The 27,281-nt window shown below is 34.9% G+C and overlaps 1 protein-coding gene across 4 annotated transcripts in view; it reads left to right on the top strand.

Moving 5' to 3' along the window:
• Positions 1-27,281, top strand: part of LOC115450491 — a 475,244-nt gene that overhangs the window by 208,611 nt on the left and 239,352 nt on the right. For all 4 annotated transcript variants that reach the window (XM_037439712.1, XM_037439711.1, XM_037439714.1 and 1 more), the window contains exon 3: positions 25,970-26,080. In XM_037439712.1, the coding sequence (XP_037295609.1) occupies positions 25,970-26,080 (111 nt within the window). The remainder of the gene's footprint in view (positions 1-25,969; positions 26,081-27,281) is intronic.

Genomic DNA, 27,281 nt, shown 5'->3' with positions numbered 1-27,281 from the left:
CTCCAACCAGGCATAAAACTTATTTTAATGTTTTTATCTATATGTGAGTCTAATTTAGGTTTGCTACAATATTCCATAAATGAGGTCTTACTCCAACCAGACATAAAACTTATTTTAATGTTTTTATCTATATGTGAGTCTAATTTAGGTTTGCTACAATATTCCATAAATGAGGTCTTACTCCAACCAGGCATAAAACTTATTTTAATGTTTTTATCTATATGTGAGTCTAATTTAGGTTTGCTACAATATTCCATAAATGAGGTCTTACTCCAACCAGACATAAAACTTATTTTAATGTTTTTATCTATATGTGAGTCTAATTTAGGTTTGCTACAATATTCCATAAATGAGGTCTTACTCCAACCAGGCATAAAACTTATTTTAATGTTTTTATCTATATGTGAGTCTAATTTAGGTTTGCCACAATATTCCATAAATGAGGTCTTACTCCAACCAGACATAAAACTTATTTTAATGTTTTTATCTATATGTGAGTCTAATTTAGGTTTGCTACAATATTCCATAAATGAGGTCTTACTCCAACCAGGCATAAAACTTATTTTAATGTTTTTATCTATATGTGAGTCTAATTTAGGTTTGCTACAATATTCCATAAATGAGGTCTTACTCCAACCAGACATAAAACTTATTTTAATGTTTTTATCTATATGTGAGTCTAATTTAGGTTTGCTACAATATTCCATAAATGAGGTCTTACTCCAACCAGGCATAAAACTTATTTTAATGTTTTTATCTATATGTGAGTCTAATTTAGGTTTGCTACAATATTCCATAAATGAGGTCTTACTCCAACCAGGCATAAAACTTATTTTAATGTTTTTATCTATATGTGAGTCTAATTTAGGTTTGCTACAATATTCCATAAATGAGGTCTTACTCCAACCAGGCATAAAACTTATTTTAATGAGTATTCGAACTTCACCTTTTCAAAACAAACTGACATACGTCATAGCTATTTGTTCAAATAAAATACTATAATAATTGCTCAATATAATTAGTTGTAGTGATCTAATTCATATTAATTACAATAATGTACACAAACGAAGAAACAGACGAAGTGTTATCAAACCAAACCGATTCGGAGTTAACATACGTCAACTCTATGAATCTAGCTTCGTACGTGGTTTGGCATTTAGAAGAGCACCATCGTACCATCTATCTGATACTCTTCCTATTGTTCCTTTGTTTAATTCTACTGGATAGGATTGAAAGGTCGGAGTCTCCAGAAGTGGTCGGAATCTTTGGCCCTTCACCTGAAATCCAAGGGCCAGTTGACGAACTCGCCTTCGCTGAAGAAGCAATACCAACGCCGAAAAGTTGCTCGAATCTTGACAAGGATATAAAAACGCAGATACCTTCCGTAGATGCTATTACAAGTCAATGTAACTAATTGGTGAATGATGTTTTGATCTAAAAAGGCTAGTAGAGTGAAGTTAGTTGTGACATTCTTATTTAAGAATAAGGTTTCTTTTTTATCACTTTGGCCTTTCCATTTGATTAACTTCTAGGTTCTTTATTTTATTTATGTTTAGTATCTCTACTTAATATTCTAGACTTCGATAAGAAACATGATTTTTTCTTTAGTTTTATGTTTTAAATGGAGTAAACACGATGATAAATGAGATACTGAAGTCGTGTTATGAGCTATTATGTGTCACAATTTTCATCAGTTCCATTTAAGTTTATTTATTGTATGATTCAATGTAATTTTAATACAGAATAAACTATTTATTTGTAAGGAGTTATTAATGTTTCAAAGGAAGACAACGGTGGAAATACGTGAATATTTTCAACAATATTATAATTCCAAGTTGAATACATTTGCATTGTAAGATAGGTTGCGCACACTGTTGGAACGATACGCCACGCAACAAATAATAATAATCTTCTAGTACAATTTAGCTGAGAAAGTGACGGAACATTGCATTGTGAAATGTATGACTCTATCATAAAATATTACGGAAGTTAATATTTGACGTTCATTATATTTAGTTCGGGGGCCCTATTCCATCTATAGGGGCGAATCCATCTTTTTGCAATTAGAGTTCTATTCGATGGACAGTTTCGATAGCTGTATAGGCAAGAGAGTCAATAAACCCCGATTTGTCTTTCGGCTAGAATACCCGTAATTGCAAAAAGATGAATATGCCCCCGTAGACGAAATAGGGCCCCCTGATCTTTCTTTTTCTCTTATTTAAACGCGTTATCGCGTTATATATATATATATATATATATATATATATATATATATATATATATATATATATATATATATATATATATATATATATATATATATATATATATGTATATAAATTAATCCCTTGGTCACGCCATCACGCGTGAACGGCTGGACCGATTTCGCAATTCTTTTTTTGTGTTTGTTATTGTCAAGAGAACGTTCTTATGAAAGAAAAAAATTGCGCCGAAAATTAGAAAATTTAAGAAAACTTAACGAAACTATTAATTTTATATAACTGTCAATCGTTTGAAATAACTGTCAGCGATTGACAGAATGCGCGCTGAAAATTCATAGTTAAGACGGGACAACGTCTGTCGGCTCAACTAGTATTTTATAACTTTCATCTAATAATACAACACACATAACACACTATCCCAATTCAAATCCTCATTGCTTTCTATATCTACAGATATTAAACACACAACTTCAATTTATGTATTGTAACTTCGCTTGCCGTCGCGTGCATCCAGCATGCGCTAACAGCTTAAGCGCCCCATAACACAGGTAATGAGAATATGCCATTAAATAGCTCTCAGGCTGTCTATGTGTTGCCATTCGAGGGACATTAGCTTAAGTGGCACATATGTTATTTCGTGCCCTCTGCCATCCCATTTGGGAAGCTGTGCCGCTCCTTGTGAATTTATGACGTGTAATGAGCACTTAAATCTGTGTATTAAGAGCGTGATTTTGTTGTGAATTTGCAATAGTTTTGTAGCAAGTTTGTTTATTGGATATGTTTTTATGTATGAGTAGTTTCTTCTATGAATTTAAGTATGGATCTTTTCTTGAAGGTGTCAAGGTGCATAATTAAAAATACGAGGTATGTTTTGTGATTCACTCTTCTTAGTCCCCTCTGGGTTATTACCTAGAATGTAGTATGAATTTAAGTATGGGCTTATTCTCGTAGGTGTTAGCGTGGTTCTTGATAATTACAAATGTGAAGGATATTTTAGGAATCTCTTGCTAATCCCCTCTGGGTCATTTACTCAAAATCGTGTTAAAAAACAAGCACTCAGTAATGGCGGACTTGAATCTTTCATCCAGAATTTCGTGGTCAACAACCCAATTCCACCGGCCTAGCGTCTTCCACTAAAATATCTTATTTAAACTACGAGAAATATATGGTTACAAAAGCCAAAAGACCCAACTTTTTTGACGCTGCAAAATTTCACCACAAAAACAAAAAACAACAATTAATATAACCGAGAACAGCGGAACTTAGCGCAGCAGTTTCAAAGGATAGTAGGAATTTATTTGTATGTGGACGAGTGTTTGCGCCGTTGGCAGACCTCCACAGCTACTGTAGATTCTATCAATGGGGGATGGACTGTGAAGAAAATATGGGGGTCATTACAATATTTCGAAGTAAAAAAAGTGGGTCAAATGTCAAAGTAAAAAACGAAGCGGTCGGAAATTGTATTGGGTTTTATGGGCTGATTGATTTCCGAATTTAAGGACAATTGTTATTTATTTTTTAATATCTTATTTAGTACTTGAAATTGTTCGGAAAGGACAAGGATCAAATTAAGAGTCTCATACAACTTTTTTAATTAATCTAAAAAGTTATTTTAATGTTGTCTTCTAGAGAAACACGTTTAAAAATCGTAAAACTATTTTTTCCAGCAAAGGGGGTTATGATCCCCGCGATAACATCCAAATCCGTCCTCAATATCAACAATCTTATACATTCAAAACTTGGCTAGGATTTGTCTCAATTGCAATCTTACGTAAGAGCACAGTCCCAAACTTAGACATCGGGCGCAATTGTTAAAGTTTAAATTTATTTTTACTCACTAGTTCTACGATTGAATATATTTGTATCTAACTATACCTAGTTGCAACTTCACGATAGTATGGTATAAATTGTATCGAACATTGTAGTTGCAACTTATATTTGCGACAGCGAGAGCTCCTAGCTGAATTTCGACTACGGCGGTCAATCTCAACGAAGATCAGCCAAGTATGCAGGAAATATTATAGTGCATAATCCAATATGTTCGGAGAGAGATCAGGCGTAGGAACAACGGCTTTACGTGCTTGCCGAGGAACAGAGGTATCACACCGCCAACTTCCTGACTCCCAACTGCGTCTGAATAATTTGTAATATCTAAAACCAATTTGCAATTATTTTTATTTATTAAAATGAATTCTACTATATCCTACATTATAGTGCAACTTGTTCTTATGTTTGCGAAATATGAAATTATAACTCTATTGCTAAGACAAGGCGGAAATTTCACGCGCAGCCCAGATTTCTAGTGTATTTTAAGCGAGTTTTATGCAGTAGCACGCGTTACGCCTTAACATAGAACATGAAAAACGGAAAAGAACAAGACATCACGTATATTTCTATCTTAAGGCGATACCTCAAGGTCCATTTTCATACATTTTGTTTCACCTTTAATCTGGGTAACTAAAATTTAATATGACGAAATTTTAAAGGCCGAAATATCCATGATTATTAATTATTTTTACGTTTTTCTTTCAACTGCGAGAACTAATCACTAACTAGACGTGAATTTAAATTCTTTACTTGCCAATACTTGTTTAGTTACCCAGATTAAAGGTGAAACAAAATGTATGAAAATGGACCTTGAGGTATCGCCTTAACATCGGTGCACTATAACTTATTCTATACTAGCTTTCGTTCGCGGCTTTGCCCGCGTGAAGTCGTTTTCCGGGATAAAAGTTCCACTATATATTTTCCCGGGATAGTAGCTTTCCCAGGGTCTTAAATCATACAAAATTTAGTTTGGTTATACCACGCTTTATGTTACGCCCCGTTCTCGTGGGAACAGGATAAAAGTATCCTATGTCCGTCTCCTGGTTTTAATCTATCTCTCCACCAATTTTCAGCCAAATCGGTTCAGCCGTTCTTGAATTATAAATAGTGAAAGTAACACAACTTTCTTTTATATATATAGATTATACGTATATTATGTACCTATATCCATGTATCCATGAGTAGTATTGTGTATATTCCTTTTTTAAAAAACAATATTCGAATTTTGAATTTAAAACAGCAATTCCAAACTCAAACCCCAATACATGCCCACGCATCAATCACTTCAGCCAGTCACAATAAACACGTTCAATAAAATCTAACTGCCCGCAGTCAATAGATAATGTCCGTACAACGTGACAACTCTATGGATATACTTGTTTATTACAAGAGCGACCAGTTTATGAAGAGCTCTGGCATTGCAGTTGGAAATTGTTTGAATTCTAGTTAATATTTTGTAAAAAATAGGTTTTATACTAATTAAGAATACGACTTGGATAGAAGGCCTAAACCCTTTCAGTATTGGAGGCTATTGCCTAGATGGAGGATATTTTTTTTATTTTCTTTATTGCTTTGAATGATGAGATGAACTTGCCATTCGCCTGATGGTAAGCGACATGACCGCCCTTAAAGAGTAGAGACACCATCCAACACCTTAAATTACAAAGTAATGTTGGGTATTCCACTGCGCTCGCCATTCTGAGACATGAGATGTTAAGTCTTATTATGTCCAGCAGTTACACTGGCTACAGTGTCCTTCAAACCGGAACACAACAGTGACTACATACTGCTGCTTAGAGGCAGAAATTGACATTGCGGTGGTACCTACCCAGGCGGACTCTCACGTATGAGAGACATAACCAGTAATACAAGGCTATTAGCCTTGTTCTTCTGGTAATATTTTGTGTTTTATAGTATAAAGCAAGGTAATTGCCAAACAAGTCACCTGATAAGAAGCGAGCAACACTGCGCATGACATAACTATTGTTCCAAAGTATACAGAAAGAAAAAGAAATTAGAAGTATAGTTTTTAGTGCTTAAGAGAATCACTGTGTAAACTACAACAGTAAACCTCCAGTTTTACTTTTCTACGCGTCAGTGGTATCACGCCAGTTAAGCCAGATCTGTGATCAGAGATATTAGTTTTGTTAAATATGAGCATAGAGTTCAAGTTGTTCTGGTCGGTAAAGTGACTAATGTAGGGTGACTATGCATGTACAGACAAATCAAGAACGTTATCATCTCTACAATTTTACACACAGTTTTACGACATTTTTACACTTAGTACGTAAAAATGTACACTTTGTTGCTGTAAATTAAACTCTTATCAAGGTGTGTCAAATGTTGCATTTTATGACGTCATTAAATAGTAAACGTGGGCGGGTTTTGATTTTAAAGTTCTTGCAACATTGATAGTATAAGTTTTATTGTATTTTTAAGAATTTGTATATGATTTGCAGTTTATTGTTCCAAGATTATATGCATTATCCTGTTCTGGAATAATGCATTATTGGCTTTATACATTATTATGTATTCTTGTGTAAATAAATAATTATTATTAATTATAATTAACACAGTCGTGACTCCAATAGATGATGCCACTCATGTCTAAAACTTTAAAGATAAAATCTTAAGGTGCTCAAGCCAGTGACCTGCTCAATATCTATACAGAAGTAATATCCTTAAGACCACACATTCATAGTCACCGTACCAACCCTAAAGCAACGCTTTGATGGATTCTGGCTGACATTTTTCACATACAAATGCAATCAATCACGCACGATAACTGACATTTAGCAGATTGGCCATCGCGCAGTGTGCTTTGTCTGCCGCTGTGATTAAAGGATTTGAAACCATTTTAGATAGAGCTCCGCACCAGCGGCAGCGACTGGCAGGCTTTGTCGTTCAAAATAAAAATATATATTTTCTTAATATTAGGCATGTATTATGTATCGTCCCATTTCTGGACACGGCAGTCCTCTGCTATTGGGGATTAACCCTTAGTCTACCACGCTGGCGTAGTGCGGATTGGCAGACATACAGAAATCAAAAATTCCTTTCAAATTTCCTTCGCCGTTAAAGTAAGCAATAACTCACAAATAATACTCATATAACAACATTAGAAAAGTCAAAAGTGCGTGCCAGTGGGTTTTGAGCCTGCGGCCATATTTCAGAATGCTATAGACTTTTCATTACAGGAAAATATTAATTGCGGAATAACTTATTAACGCGGGTGGAACATAGGTACGTTTGTTTACTTACAACATTGTATTGAGGTAATCATTCTGAAAGATCATGATTTCTTATGTTTACGCGAATGTTAGACATTGAAATTAAACTAATTTTCGGATTCTATCGCGGTTTTTTGTATTTTATTTTTCTCCCGAAGTTTCGAAGACTTTGCAGCCTTCATGGTCACGGGGGGGACTGAGGTGTTGTTCATCCGTAAAGTCATAATTACAATATCTACCTACATTTTACAATTATACAACTTTTTAAATATTTTTAGCTGTTGGTCCTCCCCGCGACCATGAAGGCTGCAAAGTCTTCGAAACTTCGGGAGAAAAATAAAATACAAAAAACCGCGATAGAATCCGAAAATTATTTTAATTTCAATGTCTGAGACATCATGTCAAATCTTTTTATACTCATTAGGTACTAGAAGCAATTAATATCATGTTTCTCAGAGCAAGCACTATGTAAATTTGTATCCTATATCTCAGACTAAGGCCACAAATTAAGTTTTCAAAGCCAAGGTCCTTGATATATTAGATTCATTTGCGATATAGCGCCACCTGTTATCGATGTACGTAATTAATACGTAGCCTTTTGGCGGGAAGCCAAGCGGCCATTTTTAATTGAAAACATCGTAACATTATCTTTTATGGGAGAATTTAAGGGAAATTATATTATGATGTAAATGCGTTATGAGACAGTTATTCTATTTTGTTGGTATTTTTGCTGAATATTTTTTACCTTTGTTAAAGGTTTTTATATGCGTTTTTTTTTTTCCTATTTTTGTTATATGTATATTCTCGAGACGTTTGCTGTACAATGCGTTCTTTTTACTTTTTAAGTGCACATTTTGTAAAGAGGTAAAGGGCAACACTTGCTCCTTGCCCGTTCTTCTCTGAAGGCTGCTTCCGATCTAGTAGTAGAACAAAATCTAAATATCTATGTAATGTTTAATATTTTACAAAGTCAAACAAATTATTTAATTTAATTTCTAAGTTACTTTTGATAGTGATATCTATCCTACATGGATATAAATATTGGAATGAACTTTCTGCATCGTTGTTTCGCAAGCGTTATGACTTGTTCTTTAAATTTAAAAAGAATGCTCACCTCCCGGTAGGTTACAGCTTGGCTGTGTCTTCAACATTGGTTATGTCTATGGGCGACCGATGCTGCCTACCATCAGGCGGAATGCTCGCTCGTTTAAGCCATATAAAAAAATCTAGCCAGGCATTCAGTAGGCCCATATCGTATAAAAATATAAACTAGTTGACCTGACAGACGTTGTCCCGTCTTAGCTATGAATTTGCAGCGCGCATTCTGTCAATCGGCGACAGTTATTTTAAACAATTGACAATTATATAAAATTTATATTTTCGTTAAGTTTCCTTAAATTTTCTAATTTTCCGCGCAATTTTTTGAATTTTTTCTTTCATAAGAACATTCTCCTGACAATAACAAACACAACAAAAAAAAATATGAAATCGGTTCAGCCGTTCACGCGTGCTGCGATGACCAAGGGAAATAGGGATTCATTTTTATATATATAGATATACTAGCGTAGAAGCTAGAGAAATTCCAAATCCCAGAAACAAACTATCGTAAGTGAACAAGTACGTCATCACACAAAAGTTAACCCCCAACGCGAAACCAATTTGAGTAATGGAAAAACAAATTTTGCAAATGGATCTCTTTGATAGGCGCCTTCCGCGACCCTCGTTGTCTGTTAATCCGTTTGTCTGCGTTTTGGATTATTGGCATGACGGCGTAATTAGCTGAATTCTCTGTCAAAAATATCTAGAACTAACTCTTTCCTAGCTCTACTCTGTCTCTCGAAAATATCTAGACTAGCACGTGCTCTACCCGCGTGAAAGTTTTTGCGGGATAAATATCTTACCGTTATAAAATGGACCCTATTAAAATTAAATTAAAATACTTCATTTATCATGTAGGTAAACAAAGTTGCACTTTTGATATGTCAAAACAACGTATAGGAATAATAATTATTGTTTCTAAATAGCAATTAAAATTACTTATATAACTATGGACATTTTAAATTAGTGATAATACTCAGGAGTAAGCTTCCTGCTAGTGAAAAATTTTAAATCGGTTCAGTAGCTCTTGAGATAAGCGCGTTCAAACTTGTGCTAATTTAGACATTTTAATAGTATATTTTGTTGTGAAGTATTTCTTACGCGACACAACTGGGAATACGTCTCGGATTCGAAGCCAATGCTATGTAAAGTGACGTATTACTGCTTATAAGTTCGGAGACTAAAAGAAATGGTAATTGGCGACTACATGGGGCCCAACATGGCCTGCAAAACAGCGTGTCGAAACTCTGCCTACCTCTTAAAAGGGAAAAACTTAATGCTTTTACATAAATATTTTTATTGACAAAATAGTTTCTAAATAAAAAAAAAATACATATTATCAGGATAAAAAGAACATCTGTTTAGTTTATAACACAAAATAGTTTCCAAATTAAAACAATACACATCATGATTTTAAAGACAAAATGTTTTCCAAATTTAAAAAATACATATCATGACAAAAAGATCTGTTGAGTTTATAACCCACTGATAACAATTAGTTCGAGGTTAAGAGGTTAAACAACCAATATTCAGTGCACGACAGATAGCCGTCACAGACTGTCTGTTGTTAGATCGTCATTAACTGAGCGATAGGAGCGAAGCTGTAATAGATGTCGTAGATTAAGATTTACAGACAGGAAATATCTTATAGGTTATGTATATTTTACTGTTGGGATAATATCACATTAATTTCGTATATGTATTAAATACAGCTTGATAAGGCGGCATAATTCCTCCGATTGTGGCAGTATTTTTCGTTAGTCAACGTTACTTGGAAAACTATTATCGTACTGGTCCGAGTTTGTATCTTTCCCGTGCCACGATAAAAAATAAACGAATAACCGTCGCATATTTTAAATACATCATTGATTTAAAAATCTAATTCTCCGGTATCAGTCTATTGCAGTTTGGCAAAGGTGCAAATATTATTCTGCCTTCTGCTAGATCATTATAAGTATAGTTTGTTACAAGTTAATGTCTAGAGATAAACTAAATAATTGCAAAATATAGGTCATTATGATCTCGGAATGCTCAGTTATTCGGAGAAATCTTCACACACGTCGAACCACTAATAAAGCTAATAAATAAAATAAAATTCAGCTCTATTCTTCTTTACTCTGTGTCGAATGGCGGGTGACGTTTTCAATGCACGAGTGTAAGTGACGGCTTGCTGTCAGCCAGCACGCTACACAAATAATAGATAATATTTTCATTATCTGTGTGTTCTTTTTTTTAAATATTACGAACCAGTAATTTCAAATTAATTTGAAATGGAACTACATTATGTGTTTATTGGCGTGGATTTCTAATATTGCGGTTTTTATTTTATTTGGCATTGAGATCTCAAATGGAAACCGAGAAATGAACAGTGAATTGTTTTAAAAACCTTTACTTCAATAATAGTTAATAGTGTAACGTAATTTGTGTGTTTAACTTTCCTATTTATATAATAATTATTTACAAGTTGTTTTCATGTGATTTGTAACATTGACAATAATGGAGTGCTAGGTTAAGTGTATAATAAAATGTTCAAATACGATTACCGCGACCGACATAACGGGCATTATAAGGTACGTTTCTCATTTTCGATAATTATTTTTCCTAGACCTCTCACAACTTTGTCCTTGTAACAATTTCACGTGAAATGTTCAATTGGGTACATTTTAAAAAGAAATTGGCCTATATTTTATCCCAATAAGTGGTGTATCCGTGTGCTCAATTACTATAATTAAAAACAAAGTGTTACATTAGTTGCGTCTGTCTATTCCAATTAAAAGTATAAACATAATTCTGCGTGTAATAGCGTAATAATTAAATTTTACGATAACAAGAAAATGTTTCTCGACATTACCTCAAACACTGGATGTTTCCAAATCATTTGTCAGGTCCGGAGTACACCTGCACTACAGTGATATATTACTGCGCTTCTACTAGTCATTCTATACGGTATACTAAAATCTACTTAATGTTTTGTTGGTATTGAGTCGATGTTATATTCTGTTTAGAAGTTGGAATACAATATTTTTAGAATTACAGTTTGCGATAATAAACTTGATTTCGTCGTATATAACTCGCAGTATGTTGTCTTTAGCCTGAGGTGGATAGCAATTTTAAAAATAAACACACATCACGCAATAATCCCCAAAGGGGTATGTAGAGGCGCAACCACGGCACTCGTTTTTCGCCAAGTGTGTTGATCCCATGATGTGATAGGGGGTGAGCTTATCGCCATATCAGGCACAAATTTCAGACTCCGGGCTGATACTGAGAAAAACCCAAATATCGATTTGCCTGACCTGGGATCGGAACCCAGTACCTTAGAGCGTTGCCGTACCAAATAGCAAAATATAAAATTAAATGCTATAAATGTCAAAGTAACGTTGTGTTGGATTTCGTAGTTTTTTAAATATTCAGCTTACCCCAAATACTATACAGCATGAATATATCAACGAATATCGAAAAAGACGGTCGCATGAACACAATGATCGCTTGATTAACGAACTAGTTGCCGTCGGGCGCGCATTCAATTCCCGACAATGACTCTAATTTAGGTTAAACGTTGTACTGTATCGTTTTACAAATTAGAAAACTGCGTATATCCTACTAAATAATGGGTAGTTTAAAAATAGTTGCAGCCCGCGAAGTGTTTGTCTCGTTTTTGTAGATCTAAGACGACTTGGAATTTTATTTTTCGACGCCCGCCAAAAACAATCATAACAAAAAAATATAACGAAAAAATAGTTACTTATAACACAATGACGTTGTTACTCGCTCGAATTTGACTGTGTACATCAGCAGACGCCAAAAACAGTCATAACAAAAAAATATCATAACGAAAAAATAATAAAGTACTTATTACAATGACGTTGTTTCTCGATCGAATTTGACTGTGTACATCAGAAGACGCAAAAAACAATCATAATAAAAAAATATCATAACGAAAAAATAATTAAGTACTTATTACAGTGACGTGTTTCTCGGTCGAATTTGACTATGTACATCAGAAGACGCCAAAAACAGTCATAATAAAAAAATATCATAACGAAAAAATAATAAAGTACTTAATACAATGACGTTGTTTCTCGATCGAATTTGACTGTATATCAGAAGACCTGATTTATTGTGTCAAGACTATTTTTAGCTGATATGCGATATTATAAAGATATAGGCAATGTATGACACGATCCCTAATGACTTATAAACTATGTAGATGTATTTTATATGTGTATTTATGTATGTATTGTTTATCAATTATTTGTTTTTTTATTTATTAATATATTATAGTCCACTACACTACCCTCTCTTTCTATTTCTCGTTTTTATATCCATCCCATAGTAGTCTGTAAGACGGCCTAGAGCAATAAGACCGTCATTTGTACGTGTGCCTTTTGTCTCTCTTTTCTTCTTTGTATGATTTCCTTCTGTTCTATTTGGTACAATAAAGAGTAAATAAATAAACTTATTGAAGTCTACTTAGTACAACCATTATATTTGTGAAGATTTAGATATATTTCTTATTAGTAATATTGGGTTGTAGAATTGCTTAACTTTCTTCTTCATTCCGACTTTGTTATCATTTTCTTCCATATTTCAATTGCTTAGACGTCGCTAATATTTTGCTAGGCCCCATGACAACTGTAGCAAAAAATGAAACAAACCATATACCTATTTCTAAATGTAACTCAACCCTAAATTGCAAGGGGCTTTCAAATGAAAAGTTCATCAATCAGGGGCTGACAGCCGCCGTGGCCAATGAGGGCCGCAATAAAATAAATAGGAAAGGGATGGAACAAGACATCTCCCTGGCTTGTAGAAATTTAGCTGAAAAATACAATTTAGGAATTGTTTTAAGCATTATATTCAGCCTTACTTATAAAAATTTCGCAAAACCATGCTTAGTTAAAACACAAAATTCTATCAGCTGTAAGTCAAAACCCGCCATCTTGCCTCTGAATAAGGTTTAAATTGTAAAACCAGTGATGTTTTTGACTCTTAATAAAGTTTAAAGTAGGAAATCGATGATGTTTTGACAGCTAGAATTTAATATGACGAAATTTTAAAGGCCGAAATATCCATGCATATTAATTATTTTTACGTTTTTCTTTCAACTGCGAGAACTAATCACTAACTAGACGTGAATTTAAATTCTTTACTTGTCAATACTTGTTTAGTTACCCAGATTAAAGGTGAAACAAAATGTATGAAAAATGGACCTTAAGCTATAACCTTAAGCAATTCTTAACCACCTCTTAACGCTAAAACAATTTTGTAAGTTAGTCTGTATATTAATATGTGTGTAAATAGGTATGCATCATATGTAATAATGGATGCTTTCCTTCTATGAGATACGAGAACATAACTTAATTATTTTTTTTAGCATTATCAGTAGACGATGCACAGTAACAATACAAACAAAAAAACGAAGCATATATTAGCTAAATTCTATGCTCCTCAAGTAGGCAATCACAGCTTAAATGTACTAGCATACACCACTTTATGGTTTACAAGTTACCGAAAATTAATTGAACATACTAATTGACTAGAAACACTAAAAGTCCTATCAGCCGGCCTAGCATGCGCATCACGAGATATCTCGAGAACGAGAGTAGACAAATTGTCGATGTCGATAAATATCTCGTTTTCTCTAACATGCGCACCACGATCGACAAATTCCTCGTTGAAGACATAAGTTTACTCGTGAAGACAAACCGATGTTGCCCATTGAAATATATATTCTAAACATTTTATTTTCTAATATAGCTACAATGGTTTTAGTTCATTCAATTTTTATAGATCTATGATCCAATTAGGTTTTTTTGACGTTTTATGTGACAGTTTATGTCATAACAAAGAGCATAATGTAAATAAAAAACGTAAATAAGTAAACAAATTCAAAATTAATAATAATGTTGTACAATATAATAAGGATTCTAACACAAAATAACAGCTCCGCCCTATTTTGGAGTACGAAGTAACAAGACACAAATCAAATAAAATCTAATAAGACAATTATTTGTACGAGTATATGGTGCCCAAGCCGGACTTTACCTCGGGTGACTACGCCCCGCCGTGAGAACGATGTACCATAATGCCTAATGGAATCAGTAGTCCAATCGGGAAGGAGATGGCTGTGGCTTTGGGCCTCACAAAATACCCAATTGATGTAAGTATATGTAGTGAAACAATAACCTTATTAGCAAAACACCAATGTTGTAAGTTGAACTTTGCAGCCACAAAGCTCAAGTTTGTTCTTATTCGATGGTAATTGATGTTTTTTAGTATTAGTGTTTATTAAAATATGAAGTAAGTATATATTTTCTTTTTGTTTTAGTTCCGTGAATCAAGTGCCTCTACATTCATTGGAATGTCCCCAGCCCAGCAGTCAACACCATGTTGAAGAGCTTACCAAATACTACTCCCAAAAAGTTTTTTAGTTGCTCGGTTTGAACTTAATACTTTAATGAAAATATGTATTTTTATAACCAGTTTTTTTTAAGAAAAACTACATTTTTTAAATACTTAATATCATGTATACTTATATATTTCGTTAGATATCTTTATTTATACACTAGATAAAACATCTGTATGTTAGGAAATTTGGTTCTGTTTTGTTGTGTTCTTGTTCTGTTGGTTTAGGAAATTAATAATATAAGTAAACTGCAGCAATTACTTGAGAGTGCAATTTCTGTTTCTTGTAAGTGTTCATAGTATTTCATTACAGTAATTGTAGGAATTTTGTTGTATAACAAGTTATTATGAAATATTCTATTGTTGCCTAAATTTGTGTAGAAGATTTTGTTGTAATAATGAAAACTATCTTGATATTTAAAATGTGAATATAATAAAATATACATTATTTACATAGGAAAATATCTATTTATTATAATTGAGGTCATCCTGCTTGTGAGAGACTTGCAGGTACTGATAATTGTACAGGTTCTTCTCACATATGATGGTCATTTATAATAGTTTCCTCCACTGGAACACTGTAACATAAAATACTGCATTACCTACAGTTACTTAACAATAGTAATATAATGTGAAGTTGTACCAGTGGTAAAATAATATAGTCAAACAACTATTTGAAACAGTGTATAACCATATATCCATTATTGTTATGTCCATCAGTATACAATCAGTGTAAATGAAGTTTTTAATAAAGAAATAAAGCAAGATATTGTTTGTTCATATTGTTAAGTTGCATAGTAATAGTATCTTCTCCGATACCTGGCATTCACATTAGGAGTTTTGGTGTTTGAATCCATAATGTGACATTTGTTTGGTAACATATAGGTACTAGTTTTGCAAAACATTATGGTAAAACAAGTTACTCATTTGTATTTGTAGTATTAAAATAAACAAAATTAAAACTGCAATTAATCTGATTAAATAGCTCTTATTACCTCATTAGTTGGCACACTAATTTCATTTTTATGAAAGGTAACACGCTATGTATTAATTGTGAAGATATTTCTCAAAGTACATTCATTTTTTATTTCTATTAACTCTAATAATTAATTAATAGTACATTACCAGTTGAACCTTGGTGTCGCAGGCATCTTTCCTCATTTTTTGATATTGTGCACTTTGTGGCTCATTAGGAGGTAATATTTTTATATGGGTACAATCTAAGAGCCCTAACATACCTTGCACGTAAAATTCACGAGTCTCACCTAAAAAAAATAAAAATGATTCCATTATCTATAAATCAAAATACTTCAATTGATATTAAACTCAGCTACTTATGTAATTAAGTATGTAATAAATATATTCAATTACCTTTAAACGGACGGCTATGCCTTTGGCTTGAGACTCCAAATCGGGGAGCAAACTTTTTCTTTAATATACAATGCCATTCGTTTTGTAGCAAAGGGATATCATAAATCAATTAAGTATAATATGTCTTCTTTCCACTTTACACGCCTCTCGTTTGTCGTATATCGATATTATTTTACTATAGTAAGATACCACCATCGCGTTTTAACGAATAAATTAAATTGATAATTTTCTCGGTTTATCTCTTCGTACAATATCAAAGAAGACAAATATCTCGTTTACATGTGTCAAAAAACGATAAAATTATTTGCTCATGTTAGGGTTTGTAGACAAAAATACCACAGATTAATAAAACATTAATTTTTCTCTACTTTTCTCGTGACAAGTCGAGAAAATGAGCGCGCATGTTAGTGTCGGTAGACATATAGAGATAAACGACAAAATCACGAGAAAAAGTGTCGACAAAATTTTGTCGTCGTGCGCATGCTAGGCCGGCTGAACTTCATTTATTCGAGGCAAATCAATTTATGACTGAATGAAGAACTCAATTTTGATTTAAAATATGTTTTCATTCCTTTTTCACTTGATTTATATTGGAAAGTATGCTTTATTACATAAACCATCCAAGGAATAGAATCCTAAGAAATAAAAACAAAAGTGGTCTACGTTTAAAAACATTTACAAACCGTATCTAACTTCACCGATCGTTGCTTATAAGTTTAATAACTGCTCGCGACATTTTAATTAAAGTACGTAAATTAGTGTTAATTTTTATTAAAGTTTCCCAACAAAATGAGAAAAACACGCGGCTGCCGGCTAGGCGATTAAAATGGCGGCTACGGAGGAAAAAGGATGAATCTGCTAACTATAAAATTTTCCGAATTTAAGTGCAATAAATTATTTTGTTGGATTCAGTTTTTATTAATTGCAAGTGGAAATAAAATTTGTTATATTTAATTCGTACGGTACGGCAGCGCTCTTAGGTCCTGGGTTCGAATCCCGGGTCGGGCAAAGCGATATTTGTTTTTTTTTTCTACTCAGTATCAGCCCGGAGTCTGGAATTTGTTCCCGATATGGCGATAGGCTCGCCCCCTATCACATCATGGGACGGAAAACACTTGGCGAAAAGTCGATGCCCTAGTTGCACCTCTGAATACCTCCTTCGGGGATAAATACGTGATGTGTATGTATATTTCATTTGTTGAGCTTGAAATCAGTCAAAACTGTAATGGCGAGTCTACGTGCTAAGTTTACGGAAGCTAATTTTTAATTATTAATTACTACAAATTAGCCCGTAATTTGAAACTATCGACTGATATTCTTCTATTTGTGATTAACTATAGTGAAAACCCGAGACTTTGCTTGCGTTTAAAAACTACATTCTGTGGTTTTGCCACATTACCCTATTCCTGCCTCTGACGAACCAAGCTATAAGCACTCATATTAAAAACGTATATATGCATAATACAATCCGGCAGTTTAATTATGATCTTGATATCCGGGGAGTGCCGGGGTGTCCCGTGCGGGCCTGTGATGAAGTGCCCTACACGTTAGATTAGCCATTGTCCGCTAATGATGGATGAAAGAGGGTGGACCAAAGTCATGCGACGATGACTTAAGTTGTAAGCGAGGGCGTGTGATGTGACCGACTTATGTTTTGCTCATATACATATTTGCTAATGAACATGTAAGTGAGTAGACTATTTTAGACTCTTTATATTTAGGTAGGATGGTATAAAATTGGAAAGATCGCAATGATTGATAGGGAATGATATAATTACACAAAAACTCCACTCGTATTTGGAAAATAAAATAAATAAACTAATCAATAGATATCAAAGCAGTTGCTTTTGTACAAAGACTTACTAAATAAAAAAAAATATTCTCTAACAATATCATTTAATTTCTATTGTAAAAGATATTTCTTTTACTTCAAAAGAAGTTTTGAGTAAGAAGGCGAAATACTTTTACTAGTCGGCTTCATACATCAAAGTTTAAGAAAAATTGAATTACGCTAATGGATTCCTCCGACCAAAACATTTTCGATAGTTTATTGTTATTGATCTTTAATTGAAATGCAGAAGACTTTGTTTTCAGTGGGTATTGGGATCTGATATATAATTTATTTTAATCCGTAGCAGAATGTCGCGGTTATTTATTTTATTATTATCGTTACGTTTTGAATACTGCAGCTTTCATGGTCACTGGGCGGAAGAAAGGCCGCAATCAAATTCGTAAATAGTTTTATTTCAATGTCTACATTTGCGTAATATAAACAAAAAAAAACATTATTAAATTATTAATCCAGCGGCTTATTTTACTTATATCATTAATAAATATCATATGAAGAAGAACCTTCCCTATAAAGTAAAGAAAATAGTTCCAAATGCACTACATGGATTTAAGTCTCAACTTTTACAACTCAGCTACTTCTAAAACACAGAATTTGTAACCTATATTTCATAGGTTTAAGGATCAGTTTATTTAAACTCTATTGTTTTAAAATATCTGACCCATACGGGCAGAGCTCGCTTTCTCTCCCACCTTCCACCACGCCCCACTCATCCTAAGGTTTCACAGGGGTCCCCGTTAATTCGTTCGGGTTAATCTCGAGTCATTGTCTCGCGTCTCCAGTGTCGAGTACGGTCATGTCATCAACAATTCATACAGTTCAAGATCTGTTTATTGTGAAGGACAGGGTATTTGATTTGTTATTACCAGCTAACAAGCATGGTATTGGTTTGTGCAGTGTTATATACATAGTATTACGCCTTTATCGTATAGGGGTACGCAAAGACTGTGAATTTCCACTTTGCTCGATTCTGGCATATTTCTTTCGCTTCTTCCATCTTCATCATCTCTGTCTGGCACTAGTTGGGTTGTAAACTGAGGTCGTGGGATCGATTCAAGTTGGGCAATATTTGATATGTGAGTTTTGAAATTTAGAATATTTTTTACAGTCGGTTTCGACGCTTTCCAGGCGTTCAATTCGTATTAAAATAGTGTTCGTAAAAACCAAAAAAGAATCATAATATTGGTAACAGATAATACATTTTAGAGTACTATAGTACATTTTAGTTTTCCCAGAAATCTAATATACAACATTATAATACCAACCTTTACTTCTATGACCACAATATTGGAATCCGTCAATGCCATATTTTTAATACATATTTATGTAGCTGATCAGCCTAGCTATCGACCAGTGCAACACATTAACAACGTTACACAAAAGGCCAAATTTTCCTGAAATATACACGCCTACAATAAAAGATTTAGACAAATGGTTGGAGACAATGCCGATACACTTGTACAATAGAACTCGACGGTCACACAAAATAAATGAAATGCATTCGAGAACTGCGTACAGATACTGAGCACTCATCAGAATTATATTCAATGCCCTTATTGTCTCACAATATCAATTTGGACTGACAGTTTAGGGCATGTGTGTAATGAGGTGGACAAATGACCTAGTAAGTTGCAGGAGGTCGCTGGATGCGGGCCGCTTATAATACGTCGATCTGGTAATCTTTGGAGAAGGTCATGTTCAGCAGTGAACAGCGGCTGATGATGTTGTGCGTGAGATTTCTGAAGGTCCAAATAGATGTCTTTGTTGATGCTTATTGACAATGTTGTCAAGATTTCTTTGATAAGTTAAGGATACAAATTTGTTGAAATTTACTGTAATATTGTTATTTGGCCGAGGAACAAACTATGCTGGCATATTCATACCAATTATATACGAATTATAATTTATTGATATATCGATGGTGCCTTCACAACGATTTAAAAGATCTTATGAGAAAATTTAAATAAAGACATCTTTAATGTTCCAAATATGTACGAGCACAAAGAAGTCTCTGACATTTCGACGAGGGCAGAGACGAATTTATCGAGTGCGTGAAAAATGATGCAGCATTAGCGAGAGTCGCCCTAGGAGGCACTCAACGCGAAATCCACGTGTACCTTTCTGATTGCATTGTTAAGTATTTTCTATGTATACTTATATTGTTGACAGTCAATAGTTTATACAAGAATATAATGATAATCATAGCTAAATGAACTCCTCTAAACAGTAGAAAAACATTTTTTTTTCTTTCTCTGTATCATGTACCTAAAAGAGCAACACCAGAGTTTCTTGCCCGTTCTTCTCTGGTGAGAACTGCTTTCCGAACTGATGGTAGAGTTAATATTGACGGAATCTAAACAATGTATAACATTTTACAGGTTCCAATAACTTATTTCATTTCATATTTGGAATAAAATAATATTATTTTACGGATTTTATCGCGGTTATATATATTGTTATTTACCTTCCTAGCTTCATAGTCACGGGGTGGACTAACCTATGTGGTAGTCTGTCCGCCCCGCGACCACGAAGGCTGCAAAGTCTTCCAAACGCCGGGATAAAATAATGATATTAATAACTGCGATTGAATCCGTAAAATAGTTTTATTTCAATGTGTAATATTCGCGTTATCATAAGAAATCATTATGTTATTCATTATTGATCTTGTTTGCCAATATGCTTAAACTTCCTTTAACGTCAAAGTATGTAGTACCTTAATAGGTGAGGAAAAAAAATGTAACCCTTTTTAAGCACATTGCGCGCACGTAGTGTGGGCTTTAGTATAATTAAATTTTATACTATAGAGGAGTACAGAAAAGTAAAATTATAGTATAATATGGGTTTAATTTGACGTTGGAATTTCGATTAGTACCACGTGCATCTCACCCCGACTCACTGGGGCATCTCACCCCGACTCACTGGGGCATCTACTCTCTGGCACCGACATGCTATACGCTTAGCATCGAAGACCCATTGATGTGGCGGTACAATCGATGCATACACCGCCATCTTGTCAACATCGCCGGAACTGCAAGAGGATCGATGCAGTGACGGAACTACAGTGATATCACACAGCAATCACGATAGATGGCGACGTCGATCCTGAATCACGCTTGCACAATTTGAGCGACGCGTTGCATATATACCATCTCCGAATAGGAACCGTCGGAGGGGCCGCGGCCGGTCAGGCGCAACATCTGCTTGACTGGAAATCTCCCCTTCCATAGAGGAACGTAACCATCTGTTCCTCTACAGCGGTGTCTACCTTTACACCGCTAAAGTGGTGACCCCTGACGCTAAACATCATCGCACCGTCATCAACGAAACCAGCCGCACCTGCATCGTCATCGCTTCGCATCACCTCGCCATCCATCACTTCCTTTCCATCCAGCCAGTCAACACTTCGCACAGCCAGCCAGCACTGTCCAGCCATTAAGGTTACCACATGCATGCTGCCAATGCAAGCCTGGTACCTTCAGCACTCCTGCACGGACTTCGGCTCCAACGTCACGGCACAACTGCGCTACAGCCGGACCATCTACGGGCAGCATTCGCCGGTTGTCGTGGTATAGCCACGTGACGCACCGAACTCATCGCAGAGGGACGCAGCATCGATTCCGACTCACTGGAATCGAACACAGTCAGCTTCGCTTCAAAGGAGCTGACCACCCGCGCACAGCCCTGACCCACTAGGGCCAATTGCGCACGGTTCCGACTCACTGGGACCACACCCCGACTCAATGGGGCATCTCACCCCGACTCACTGGGGCATCTCACCCCGACTCACTGGGGCATCTCACCCCGACTCACTGGGGCATCTTCATCCCGACTCACTGGGACATCAACACCCTGACTCACTGGGGCATCAACTCTCTGGCACTGGCAAGCTACAATTAGCATCGAAGAAGACTCGACTGAAGACTTTCGACCTCCGGTCTCCGGGGGGGAGTGATGTGGCGGTACAATCGATGCATACACCGCCATCTTGTCAACATCGCCGGAACTGCAAGAGGATCGATGCAGTGACGGAACTACAGTGATATCACACAGCAATCACGATAGATGGCGACGTCGATCCTGAATCACGCTTGCACAATTTGAGCGACGCGTTGCATATATACCATCTCCGAATAGGAACCGTCGGAGGGGCCGCGGCCGGTCAGGCGCAACATCTGCCTGACTGGGAATCTTCCCCCTCTATAGAGGAACGCAACCATCTGTTCCTCTACAGTGGCGTCTACCTTTACGCCGCTACATATCAAAGAGAAGGCATTATATAAAATAACTGTTCGGTTCTTGTCATATATAAAATCATGTTAGTCTGCTACATACGGAAGTGAAGGATAAATCAGTATTTCAACATAAAATCACTATCATTCAACACGTATCTGAAGACAATATTTTACAATAGACAACCATTTATTAAAAATACCATTCTGCCCAATTTGTATCACAAAATCATTCCTAAACATTACTTCCTCAGCCATTTCCATCGAAAACAACACATTAACTTCTCATATTCCAATATTCTCCATAAATAAAGAGGGGGTGACAATGGACATGCATCATTTTTCCAATAAGGGTGGTCGTTAATTTGGCGATCATTCCGAAAGATTTCACCCCCCTGCGTAGATAGCGCGATACTATTTCAGAGGAATGCCTGCTGAGGCGCCAGTAGCAAAGACAAAATGGAGGTAGAGGAGACAAGGTAAAAATATTACAATTATATTTTCTTCGTTTAGCAGTAATAGTATAGAACTAGTGATCGTCCAATGCCCGAAATTTGACTGTTAAATTGTATTTGGGACAAATCATAAATATAAATTTTGTATTTGTGCACTCTTGTATATGATTACTTTAATCATACCAAATAATGAAAAAAATAAATGGTTAAAAGGTTTTTTCTTCACGTATTATAATATAATTATGTTTAAGATTTAGCAAGACAGACACTATAGACAATATCAATCTCTTCTATATAATATCATATTAACTATATTATATAAACAAAAAAGTGTACACGTGTGTCAAGTACATCGTATTGTGTGCAATTTTTTTATTCATTAAAATTTCCTAATTATTATTCATGTTATATAAAAAAGTAACTATTATATAAAAAAGACTTTCTACATTCCTTCATATATATTTTAAATCGTTATTTGAAAGGTATCATATTATGTTATGGAAGATTGTGTTGCCGTTGTGATAAAATCAGTCCTGTGAAAAAACTGCTAACAAAATAGCAAACTTCACATACTTTCAAAACTCATTAGTATCTGTTAAGCAAATTCCAAGGTAATGACGTCCAGGAGGTCAGCAAAATTAAAACAAAAATCATAAAACATTTAATCGTTTACATCAGCGCACATAGTTGCATTTAGATCGAGTTAAATCTATCATGAGAATAACAATTATTATTACAATATATAATAGTTACTTATACATATTATTAAAAATAAAATTTTATTTTATTTTTAATAATATGTATAAGTTTAATATTTTATTTTATTAATAAACCAGATCGGGTTCGCAAGTAAGGAGGCATTAAAATGTCAACATAAGGTGTAGTTTCGCGGACAACAATTTACATATATAAGATCTGCTAGTAACTGGATATTTACTCACTGGTCGACTAAGAAAATACTCCCACGGGAATGAAATACTATAACAGGATCAGATTCTGTGATGTTAACATTGATCTAAATAACAAGTCACTTTATTGTGTCTTTGAAATTAATGTGGAGTATGTGTGTCGTTTGAAATCTCGAGAAGTCTTCTACATATTTTTTATTTTAAATATTTCTTCGGCCATCGGAATAATCGAAAAGGAGTGGATTTTTTTATTTTTAGTTTACCATTTACAAAATAGTAGGTAATAATGAATTCCCAAAAATATATCACAACAAAACCCCTCTACACAATTGAATTTTCAATGACAATTTGGCCGACATTGCCCATTGTTCTTGTTCAAATGATGCTGAAAAACACGCCATATACCAGTAACCCTTATCGTAAGTGAATACGGTTGAAATTCGCCTGTTCTATGGTTTATTGAGGTTTAAAGGCCAGGATGTATTGTCGACGGGATGTCATTCGGAAAGTCCCTCGCAAATGAGCCGTTAGGACGGAAGTAGGTTACGTTTGTCATATTATTTATTGGAGTTTTAAATTAACATGGTCGGTTACGTTCTGGATTTGCATGACGTTGTACCAGATTTTGCTCCTGTTTCTCCCGGGTATATTTCCCTGGACAAAAGCGCTCAGAGGTAACGTTGCTTTCCAATACTGACGTAGTTGTATGGACGTCGGTTACCCATTACGTCTATATTCACCTATAGACTTATGGTTTGTTAAATCTATAGGTACTATTATGATGAAAAAAGCTTGTCGTTTATTCGTTTGTTTGTAGTGGTTAATTTCTGGAACTAATGATCCGATAGTGAGACTATTTTCAGTAATAGGAATATACATCACTCGTGAGTGTAATAGGTTCCTTTTTATCTCGCCAAAATATTTATCCCCGGAAAACCTTTTTGTGCGAAACTGTGGGCAAAACTAGTATAAATATGCATTAGAACATTTTCTATCTAACTATACTATATATATAGTATAGGTGACTACACAATGTGCTTTTTAGTAGGTCTTAATATGTCTTACTAAAAAACCCGTCTTAGCTGCCCAATCTTGTTTCGGTGTCATCCGTCGGCATACAAGGCATTGTCTTAATAATTTCCTTGCCTATCTTACTATCAGTTTTCAACAAAAAAACATCGTATTCAAATTATAGAATTGAACAGAAAGTCGTAACTACGGGCCATAACTCAAGCGTAGGTAAAGCGCGCAGCACTTCCGGCTAATGACACTGGATAAACGACGTCACATTCGGTAAGCTTTGTGCCCGATTGCGTCATTTCCTCGCGACGTTCGCTTAGACGACTTTAATGGCCGTCTTATTTGTTAAATTGTTACTTTAACTCTACGTCTTAATTCGTTTTCAAGTGATTTGCCGCTTGCTGATGAAAATTTATTGCCTTTGGAATTTCTGGAAATTACGAGAATTTCTTATACTAATATTTTATATTACTATTCATTGACATAATGATATACGTCGTCTGTTAGATTACGATTGTTTCCCTGAAGCCGTAGACGCATTCTACAATTGTTAGGTGGTAGGTCTCTCCTATGTGAGAGTTCGCCTGGTTAGCTGCAATGCCTATTTCTGCTGCCATGCAGCAGTGTGTAATGACTCTTGTGTTCCGGTTAAAGACCATTGCAGCCAGTGTAACTACTGGATATAGAGAGACTTAACATCTCACGTCTCAGGATGGCGAGCGCAGTGGAATACCAAACAATACTTTGTAATTTATTATTATGTGTTTCTGCTATTTATGGGCGGTCGTATTGCTTAACATCAGGCGAACGGCGAGCTCGTCTCATCATTAAAAGCAAAAATTAAGTACGCTTTATTTTTTCCATCTTTAACGTAAAATTATTTTTTAAAATTATAATTATGATTAAATTTGACCACTCGGGTACTAGTAAAATGAAATTACTTTCCCAAATTAGCACCACTTAAACACAATAAACAGTTTCAAAATAGCTCCTAAACTTATCGCGGTTCGTTAATTTCATGACAAATCAAATAAATGTCTAAAATTAATGGCCTACCGCCGTCCGAAGTAATTAAAAATAACAAAATGGCGCGCTTTAATGATCTAGCCGAGCGTAGACCAAGGGCTTTATACTTAGAATATTTTAATAGTTAAAACAGAGTTCCGTTGATGCGTTGAAACGTGGAACATTGAAATAAGAATCTATTGTTTTAAACACATGAGTGTTTTAATATTTTTTTTATAAACGACCATACGAGTAACCTTCATTAACATCCACATTACCAAAATAATCATGAATGTATTGCTGGTTCTAATGCATAATAAATAATATATTGCTATCTATTGTTTCAGGAACTTTTGGAAAAGCGTATTAAGCAATTAGAAGCGCAACTCGAAGAAGAGAAGAGAAGGACGCAGCGCGAACGGATGACCGTCACCAAACTACAGAACAAACTTATTAAGGTAAGACTAAACTAATTAGAAATTTTATCTTAAGAAAAAGTTAATATCAAGATTAAGGATCCTGGGCAAAGTTAATGAAAATCTGTTTTTCAAGAAAGTCTTTACTTCGGTTGAATAGAACGGCTCATAGAATAGTTATATTTAGCTTATTATTTTGCTGATGGTAGGATATATTTTATAATCACGGATAGCGAACACCGTACCAAAGGTGTTGAAACCCACCATAGGTGTTCACATGAGAGTGTCGCGTTCCGAGATCAGCTTGTATATATCACGTTCCAACAGGCCGGCATAATGGTGTCGACTGTGGAGGGGTAATCTCTCGTCAGTCGACATTTTACTGGACTCTATCCCGCTTACTATCAGGTGTAGTGGGATCACTCTGCCGCACACGTAGGTATATAAATAAAAACACTAGGACAGCAGTCCTATCATATTAATCGTAGATCTATACATAGACTGGTAGATACAGATAACTCAACATTCTCTATGCCACACGTTATTTTGTTACTGTATAATAAGCACGTAACGCGCCGCGTCGCGTTTAAGACAATTGAGATATAGAATATTATTCCACACCAATTTTACCAAGACAAAGTAACATGTGTTACGATTTTACACTATCATAGAGAATAAGACCCCAGACGAAGCACCCAAGCCTTACGTATAACCCGAATTTAACTCACTCCACGTGTTCATTTACTCATTAATTTTATTTATTTGGATATTAAAAATCTCACTCAATCAAACTCTCTCCTTATTTATGTACCTCCTATAAAGTAAAGGCGAGAGACTATAATAACAATAGCGCCATCTACCAGCACGTTCTGTAAACAAATACAAATTGATATAAAACAATCACTTCGCCTTCAATTAGCCTGTCTACAATAACAGACAGGAAATCCCTTTCAGAGATGTTTGAACAATCGATATCTAGAAACAAAAGCTGTCATTCACTGATTGAAACCTTTTAAAAGATTTTAAGGGTTGAGCTGATTGGTTTTTTCGACACTCCCTCAGACGCGGTAATCCCTCGGGCGATGTCAAATATTACTCTTCGGATTGGAGCAATTATATCGCAACGCCGTCTTCACAATAGATATTGTGCTTTGTATACCTGAGTTAAGGGGATGTCACCAATTTTCAGTTTGGGTATTTTTTCTTTGGACCTGATGTAGCGAGCAATAAATTACATTTGTAC

The sequence above is a fragment of the Manduca sexta genome, chromosome 17 (assembly GCF_014839805.1).
Source record: "Manduca sexta isolate Smith_Timp_Sample1 chromosome 17, JHU_Msex_v1.0, whole genome shotgun sequence".
Taxonomy (NCBI): Eukaryota; Metazoa; Arthropoda; class Insecta; order Lepidoptera; family Sphingidae; genus Manduca; species Manduca sexta.
The sequence above is the reverse complement of the archived record's forward strand: the minus strand, read 5'-3'. Positions and strand labels throughout refer to the sequence as shown.